Genomic DNA, 8,932 nt, shown 5'->3' on the forward strand with positions numbered 1-8,932 from the left:
TAATGCTGCTGTGAACACTGGTGTACCACTATCTCTTCGAGTCCCTCTTTTCAATTCCTTTGTGTATATACTCCAAAGTGAAAATTGCTGTATCAAATGGTAATTCTAGATTTAATTTTTGAGGAACCACCATACTGTTTTCAACAGCTGGTTGTAGCATTTTGTGGGAATGTTCTAGTTTTTCTGAATATATTTCAGTATTGTTTGAATATTCCACTTCTAGGTGTAAGTCCAAGAGAAATGAAAACAAATCCACAGAAAGACTTACATGCTAATGTTTATAGCAACATCATTCATAATAGCCAGAAGGTGGAAATAACCCAAATATCCATTAATGGATGGATGGATAAACAAAATGAGGTATATCCATAGAATGTAATATTATTCAGCTATTTTAAAAAATGATGTAGTGATATATGCCTCAACATGGATGAACCTTAAAAACGTCATGCTAAGTGAGAGAAGCCAAACGCAAAAGACCACATATATGATTCCATTCATGTGAAACGTCCCTAATAGGGAAATCTATAGAGACAGAAGGTAGATTGGTGGTTGCCAGGGGCTTGGAGGTATGGGGGCAATCACTAAAGGGTAGAGGGTTTATTTTTGAGGTGGTGAAAATGGTCTAAAACTGACTGTGGTGATGGTTGCAACTGAAAATATAGTAAAAACGATTGAATTGCATACCTTAAATGGGTGAATTGTATGGTATGTGAATTATATCTCTTCAAAGCTGTTAATATAAAATGAATTGAAGTGAAGTGAAATAAAGGTTGAAAAGGAATACAGGAGGAAGGTCACGAGGAAGAGAAGACAGAGGCCGAGGAGCTGTAAAGCATCAGTTAAGGCAGTTGGATTGGACCGTGTGGGGCTGGACCCTCCTGGATCTGAATGCCAACTATGCCAATTACTGGTGGAGTGACCTCGGCAGTCATTTCACCTCTGTGAATCTCAGTTGCCTCTTCTGAAAAATGGGAGCAACGATGCTGATATCTTGGGGCTGTTGAACACTCGATGAGTTAATAAAAAGTGAAACTGGTGCTATCTCACAGTTGAATGTGGAAGGGATAGAAGTGGACATCATGGCGGAAATGATGGATTGATGATAGCCAGATGAACTGGACCTGGGGAGTGCTTTGTGGTTAGGCTGGCATAAAAGCCCTGGCCGATTTGAGTACTCTGTCTCAGCCTCCTTACCCAGGGGATGTTGCCTGAGCTTTGCCGTGACTCATTTCGCGGGCGTTTGGCTCCATTTCTTCACAAAGTCTGTGCCAAGGGTGTGTCCCTCCCATCATGAGGTTTCTCAAGTGACAGAAAACTTGCTGGAAATAAAGGGCCAGATGGCTGTGCTGCCCAATTCATAGACAGGCCTCTCGGGGGAAACCTGGGATGGTCCCACACTGTCAGCCTCTTCTCTGAGGTCAGCAGGTGGGCCTGACCCCTCCTCAGTGCCTGTTGGCAACGAGGAGAGTGACAAGACTCGGCCTGGCTTTAGGGAGCAGCTGGTTCTGGAGCCGGTAAGTGACTTGGCAGATATCAGTCCTTCTCTCTCTCAATCTCAATCTCTCTCTCCTTCTCATTCTCCCCCCCTCCCTTCACGAATGGATGCTCTGGCCAGTTTGGGGAGAACTTAAGAAATTTGCATCCATTCATCCTTCCTTTCATTTGTTCATTTGTTTTTTATTTGTTTACTCAACCAAAAGCTCTGCTGTAATGCAAGCATAAAGAGTCTGGAAAAAGGGAGAAGTAACTTCCAGTGAGTTAACAGGGATCATAAAATCTACCTTGCTAGATTGTTGAAAAGCATCTAGCACTCTTTCAAGGTCCTTTTCAGATGGAAAAACCAAGACTCAGAGAGGAGAGTCCGATGCTCAAGTTCCCTAGCTGGGCAGGGGCCAGAGGCAGGACTCCATCCTGGTGTGTCTGGCTCCAGAGTCCATGCTCCTTCCACTCTCTCACAGTATTTGGTTCCTCTGTCCTCACAGCACTGGCTCCATTGCATGTGTGCATGTGTGTGTGTGTGTGTGTGTAAGAGAAAAAGAGAGACAGAGAGGATGTTCATTTCTGTCATAGACTAGAGCTACATGAGGGCAGGGAGCATGTCTGTCTTACAGAGTGTATTCCCAGTGTCTAGCACATAGTAGGCTCCCAGAAAATATTTTCTGGATAGATAGATGTATGAGTGGTTGGATGGATAAGTGGATGGATGGATGGATCAATCGATGGATGAGCGAACGGTGGGGGAAGGCATAGCAGACATTATGCCACCCAAATTGGTAAAGAAGCATTCCAAGCTGAGGAGGAAGTGTAAGAAAAAACAAGGAGATGAGAAAACGCCAAGAATACGGCAGAAGTCATTCTGTTCAGCCAGAGAGTAGAATAGGACTCAGAGATTAGAATGAAGAAATTGGACAGATGTTCAGGCTCGAGGCAGACAGAGGGAGCTGGATTAACTTGTTCGGATCAGAGACCCACTGGGACAGTTTCAAAGTAGTATTACCACTTTGATGACATTCTCATTTTAAACCCAACCCCAAAGCATCTCCTTGTTGATGTCTCCCCAGACAGCCACTCCTGGTTGGCAGAGGGGAGTCCACGGGGCCACTGGCCCCTCATCAGTCCAGGGTCTTCAGGGGGATGTCCAGTCTGTCACAGGCTGGCGAGTGTCTGGAGGGAAGGGTAGGGAAAGTCTCACATAGGTGGCATTGTGGGGCAGGTCTAGCAGGGGCTCTGGACATCCAGGGATGGAAGACACCATTGGAGTGTCACATTAAGGAGGACACACTTTGTGGACTGTCATCTCTTCCCCAGGTCTGACCATAAACCAAGTCCCCACCACTGGCATCTTATATAGCCTCAAAATTCAGACAAACAAACTAGTCTGTCCCCTGCGCCCCTCTTCCTTCCTTTGGAGACCTTCAATCTATCTTCTCTTCACCCCCCAGGATCAGCCAACGGTGCTGAAAGCCACTCAGAGTCAGAGGAAACATGAGCAATCCTCGGCCCTTGGAAGAGGTGGGCTGGGTGCGGGTTGGGGGTGACGGGCAGGAGCATCTGTGGAGGGACGTGAGGAGCATAATGCTTCGGAGACAGTGGAGGGGGTGAAAAGTCATGACCTGGATTCAGAGCTATAGGGTGCTATGTGATCATTCAGACAGAGAAAAACACTCAGAGATGGAACCCAAGTCTGGGGGAACCCTGAGACATCTGTTTCAGCGATCAAATTCTCATCACTGCGCTGCCCAGGATCCTACTCCTCTTCTGAACAAGAATTTTGACCCCCATATCCTTCTTCCTCAGACAGCATGAGATAGGGTCTCAGTATTAGCTTCAGAAATTCTAAGACCTCTACAAGCGAGAAAGTAACGCTCGGAACGCTTTTGGGAAGAATGAAGAGAGACAAAGCCACCAAGTGTGACAACTGGAAAGGACTTTAAAATCACACACACACACCCATGGTCCATATTTGGAAACTGAGGCTCAGCTAGGAGCAGTGACTTGCCCAAGTTCACACACGGATAAAACAGAGCCAGAACCCAGGTTGAGTCGCCAGAATCGGCAAATAAAAATAATGGATGCCCAGTCAAATTTGAATTTCAGATCCATAACAAATAATTTGTAGTAAAAGTATATCCCATGCAATATATGGGTTATACTTATGCTAAAAAACTTAAATTTTTTAATCTGAAATTTGAGTATAACTGACCATCCCATATTTAACCCGGCAACCCCAACCCCAAACCTCTTTGGAACACACCGCCTGCTTCTCCTTGACCTCCCTCCTCATCTGAGGATTTTTGTCATCTCTTGGCCCAGGAGGCATACGACATGTCAGGCGCCCGCTTGGCCCTGACGCTGTGCGTCACCAAAGCCCGGGAAGGTTCAGAGGCGGACCTGGATGCCCTGGAGCGCATGTTCCAGCAGCTGGGGTTTGAGAGCACCATGAAGAGGGACCCCACCGCCCAGGTATCGTGCAACCAGCCCCAGGCCAGCGGGGAGGGGCTGGACCAGAAAAGTGGGCTCTGGGGCCACACCTGAGTCTGGCCATTCCTCTCACTCCAGCAATTTCAGGAAGAACTGGAAAAATTCCAGCAGGCCATGGATGCCCGGGAAGACCTCGTGAGCTGTGCTTTTGTGGTGCTCATGGCACACGGGGTGGAAGGTCGTCTCAAAGGGGAGGACGAGCAGATGGTTGAGCTGGAGAGCCTCTTCCAGGTTCTGAACAACAAGAATTGCCAAGCCCTGAAAGCCAGGCCCAAGGTGTACATCGTGCAGGCCTGTCGAGGAGGTAGGGACAGAGCCAGGACCACAGAGCTTGTGCTCCTGGTCTAGCCCCATCCTAGATCCGGTGCCCCAGCTGAGCCTTCATCGCCAATCTGTCTTGTGGCCTTCCCCTTTTCCTATCTTCTTTCTGACTTGGCCTCTTCCTCTCCTCGGTGCTTCAGAACAAAGGGACCCTGGTGAAACAGTAGGCTCAGATGGCATCATGATGATCGCAAAAGACAGTCCCGAAACCATCCCAACGTACACAGACACACTCCACATCTACTCCACCGTGGAGGGTATGACTCCCAGCTGACGGGGTGGCCTTCTGCTCCTAGGCCTCACCCACCGCTCCTGACCCCCGAGACGCTCTTCCAGGACCCACCCTCTTTCAGGGCCTCCTGCACCACACACCCCCCCACCCACCTGCCCCCTGTGGGAGCTCCCCTGAGCCCGCTTTTCTGAAATCCCCAGGGTACATCGCCTACAGACATGACAAGGAGGGCTCCTGCTTCATCCAGACACTGGTTGATGTGTTCACAGAGAGGAGAGGCCCCATCCTGGAGCTGCTGACGGAGGTGAGTTGGAACGAGGTACCTGGAACCCCTACCCAGCCTGAGCAGGGAGCAACAACAGTGGGCTGAGCCTCTTCACACCTTCCTGCTTTTCCCCCTCCCCCGCCGCAGCCCCAAATCCAATCTGAGTCCCAACACAGGAACTAGGACGCTCATCTCCCAGCAACGACTTTCCCTAAAGCAGGGAATGTCAAAGCCCACGGTGTGTGCCATGATTTAGACGAAACACGCGCAAATTTCTGTGAACAAAATCCTCAGGTTTAACCAATGTTTGAGCACTTTTTTCTTCCAATGGTTATGTGCTTTTATGGTGGATTAGGGAAAAAACATAACAAGAATGTGCAACCAGTGATTCCATAGAGATTATAATTCAAGATGAGACAATAAAGGTCTTCCATCTTAGGACATGGAGACCCGCCCACCCTGTTCTCTAACCTTCTCCTCGTAAGCCCATTACCCCAGCCCCCGCAGTGACCCAGGCCCAAGCTGACCACCTCTGTTGCTGCAGGTGACCCGGCGGATGGCTGAGGCAGAGCTGGTTCAGGAAGGAAGAACGAGGAAAGTGAACCCCGAAATCCAAAGCACCCTTCGGAAACGGCTTTATCTGCAGTAGAAGTAGAAAGGGTAGCAGGGGCTCTCTTTCAGGTCCTCTGTCTGCCCCACAGATATTTAGAGGCAGCTTTCACCACTTTCCCAAAATTTTCTTTCCCCAAGGCCAAATGGCACCAGCCCCTCTTTCATCACATCCCTCATGCAGGCCCTCCTCCAATCCATTCCTGTCCTTCTCAGAACAAGCCAGGTAAAACTGAGCACAAGGCATGGTGGTAACATTAACAGCACCTCCCTCAGGCTGGAATCTCTACCTCTATCAATGCAACCTAAGAGCCTATTCACTTACCCTAATTTCTGCTCCTATTTTCAGCTGACAACCTCTGCTTTCTCCCATGAATCATACCTATGCAAATGTAACTGCACAAGGCTCAAGACTTTCCATCGATAAACCAATGCCCACTCACCACCTCCCACCCCAACCAAACCCTGGCTGGCTCCTGAGTCTCACCCAGAGTTGTAATGTCCTCCTGAGAACCACATCCATCCCCCTCTCCCAGAGACTCCCTTCCAACCCTGGAAATTCAGTAAGACAAAAATTGTTCTCTCGCCAAGATCCTTCTTCCTTGGCTTAGCACGCTGGTGCCTTGACACAATTCTCCTTCTAGCTCATGGGATTTCTCTGGCTAACGGAGCTGCCTCCTCCATTTCTGGGTCTCTCCCTCCCAATTAATGCCATGCACACACACACACACTGCACTCTGCTCTCTCTCCAAGAAAATCCATCTGCTCATTCGTTCTCACGGTTTCAACTTTCAACCACCGAATCAGAGTACATTGGAGCTATGGCAAATCCCCTAGTGTCACCTGCTATATTTCAGACAGTGTGATAGAGGCCCAGAGAGGTTAAATGGCTTGTCAAACGCCATACAGTGAGTCCAGGTCTGGCTTCCAATCCAGCTCCCTTGCCCCTGCCGGCTAAGCCTTGACCCATCAGACAACTTTTCTGATTAGAGGAACTGCCTGATAAAAGTTCTCCCTACCTTAGAGGTAGAAGGTCCCTGGAAGACTCTTAAGGATCTGTGATAACCAGCAGTCAAGGTTGCCTCGCTGGGATTTCGGCACTGGGCTGGAATTTGGAGCAGATGCACTGCCTTCCGAGTCTCTGATGCACGTCTCCCCATCTCCAGCCCTGACCTTTCCCAGTCAAATAGCCTGTGGGCAGATCTGCCATCATTGAAAATTCATGGCTAAAGAGGAGTCCTTCCTTGCAGGCCCCTCCTCCAAGTGTTCCCTGACACTCTGGACCTCAGACCCTAGGTTCAGAATTTCGTAGTTTTCTATGACTTTCCTCTTTTTCCATCTTCATATGCCACTAACCACCACAACCAGCCCAGCCTGACTTTGAAACAGTTTTCATATCTGTCTTCTCATCTCTTACACGTCGCTCTTCAGGCTCAAGTCCCATCCTCTCACGTCTGGGTCTTTGCACCTGCTGCCTTCCTTGCCTCTCTGCCCATCTCATCCCTCATCTACTCTCCACACCATCAACAAGTCTCGATCTTCCTAGAACACTCAGGAAGACACAGCAGCACCCCACTATTTACAGACCAAGGTCAAACTTCACATCCTGATTTCTCACACCCTTACAATTCCATCTCCTACCAGCCATCAGCTAAATTCATTCCCCATCTCCCGCTCCGTGAATTCACTCTTCCAACAGAAATAATGTCCTCATACTCATCCTCCCTTTGCCAAGCTAGAGTCCCTTCTGTCTCCCTTCACCCCTTTCCACTACGTCCCACCTCTACTTATTCCGGAGAGCCACTCCCAATATTCTTTCTAGTTGATTCCACTCTCTGGCCCAGGATGAGACACTGACGATTGCAGTTTCTTAAGGGCAGGGGGCAAGTCTTTGATGAACATAATGGGTGTTCAATAAACAGTTGTCAAAGTTTAAAAATATGTGTTGGAATCTTGCCTCTGTGCTTAAGCTGGTGGGCTGATGTGAAAGGTGTTATGGGTTTGACTTCTTTTTCCCAATGGTCAGCTACCTCCCAGGTGTGTCTATTGTTCCCAGAGAATCCAGAGCCTCCTCCCTTCTCTTTCATAAAAGCAGATATCTTGGGATTTTGTAAAGTTACAAGCCACGTTTCCATGCCAAGTGGCTATATTTTGCATGATTGTTCCATCTCCAGAATCCTCCAAAGGAAGCCTCCAGACACAGAACTGTAGCTTCTCAGAACCCTAGAGGACCTTGGAGATCAGCTAGTTACAGGATCACAAATATTTAGCAAGTGTGCCATCTCTCTCTATCCAGGTGTCCATGGCAGACATGACTAATCGAACACATCTTCTTTCCTGTGGAACTCGGGTGTGGCCTCAAAGTCTTTCTCCTCTCAGCCTACAGGAAGCATAGGTACGTCAGGCCTGATCCTGTTGAACCCCTTCACTGGGGAGTGACTTCTCTAGGGTCACCAAGTTCTTAAGTAGTAAACCCAGGGCTCCTCATTCTACAGTATCAGCCATGGCAGCAGCTGGGGCTTTATCCAAGGGAATAGCAGAGCAAGTGGCTGAGACAGGCGTGAGTACACAGGGCCAAGTAGATCTTGGATGATGCATATACTCAGTCTTATACACCCACCATGTATAAACCTGTGGTCCAAACACCCCATGATTCTGGAGTCTCTGAATACAGGGGTCAGCAAATGATGGCCGACTCACCAAATCCAACCTGCAGCCTGTTTTCACAAATAAAGCTTTATTGGCACACAGTCAAGCTCATTCATTACATATTGTCAATTTCTACCTTTGCCCTGCAACAGCAGACTTGAATAGTTACAACAGACAGCACACGGCCTGCAAAGCCAAAAACATTTACTGCCTGGCCCTTTACAGAAAAAGTGTGCCAACTCCTGCCTTAATATCCTTCCAACAAATTCCCATTTTGCTGAAGTCAGCCGGAGTTGGTCACCACCAAGAACCACACCTGACACAACAGGTGACACAGCACTGAAATCCATGGCTTAGTTCTTCAAGACCCCTGATTAAGGATTTCCCCCAAGTGAGGACTGAAAAGTTCATCCTGGAAGTTTATTACTGAGCATCCAAGGCAGATCCAGGTTTTGCAGGACCTGTATGATTGGTGCGGGAGGAGTTCCTCCTTAAGAAAAATACAAGAATACCAACACGGAGTTAGTACAGCCACATAAGCACATTCTCAGTCTCTCCAGGGCCTTGGAGGGTCCGTAAAGTGAGAGTCCTGCTGTTCATGCTGTGTTCACTTCACAGCAAGTCCACCTCTGTTCTCCGGGTCATTTTCCAACAGCAGCCAGAATAGTTATTTTGAAATGGAAATCCGACCTGCTGCATGACTTTTTAGAGTCTTTCGGTGGTTTCCCACTCTTCTTTGGATGAGTAAAAAGTCTTAATTTGACTTCTAGGTTCTCATCTCTAACCCTTCACTTTTTTTGTCCCAGCCACTTTGGCCTTCTTTTTTTCCCCCAAATAGACTTTTTTTCCCCCAAATAGACTTTTTCCCACCT

At 48.3% G+C, this 8,932-nt stretch overlaps 1 protein-coding gene across 3 annotated transcripts; it reads left to right on the top strand.

The window, feature by feature from the left end:
* Positions 1-1,292: 1,292 nt before the first annotated feature.
* CASP14 (caspase 14) lies at positions 1,293-7,352 on the top strand. 3 transcript variants are annotated; one of them, XM_046672016.1, is made up of 7 exons: positions 1,297-1,517; positions 2,946-3,015; positions 3,817-3,966; positions 4,063-4,288; positions 4,446-4,562; positions 4,738-4,841; positions 5,347-7,352. In XM_046672016.1, the coding sequence occupies exons 2-7, from the start codon at positions 2,989-2,991 to the stop codon at positions 5,449-5,451; spliced, it is 729 nt and encodes a 242-aa protein (XP_046527972.1). In that variant the 5' UTR covers positions 1,297-1,517; positions 2,946-2,988; the 3' UTR covers positions 5,452-7,352. The 3 variants fall into 3 exon arrangements, with proteins under 3 accessions (XP_046527974.1, XP_046527973.1, XP_046527972.1); XM_046672018.1 differs by lacking the exon at positions 4,446-4,562 and having other exon boundaries at positions 1,293-1,517; XM_046672017.1 differs by lacking the exon at positions 2,946-3,015 and having other exon boundaries at positions 1,296-1,517.
* Positions 7,353-8,932: the final 1,580 nt, after the last annotated feature.

This window comes from Equus quagga, chromosome 9 (assembly GCF_021613505.1).
Source record: "Equus quagga isolate Etosha38 chromosome 9, UCLA_HA_Equagga_1.0, whole genome shotgun sequence".
In the NCBI taxonomy this organism is placed as follows: Eukaryota; Metazoa; Chordata; class Mammalia; order Perissodactyla; family Equidae; genus Equus; species Equus quagga.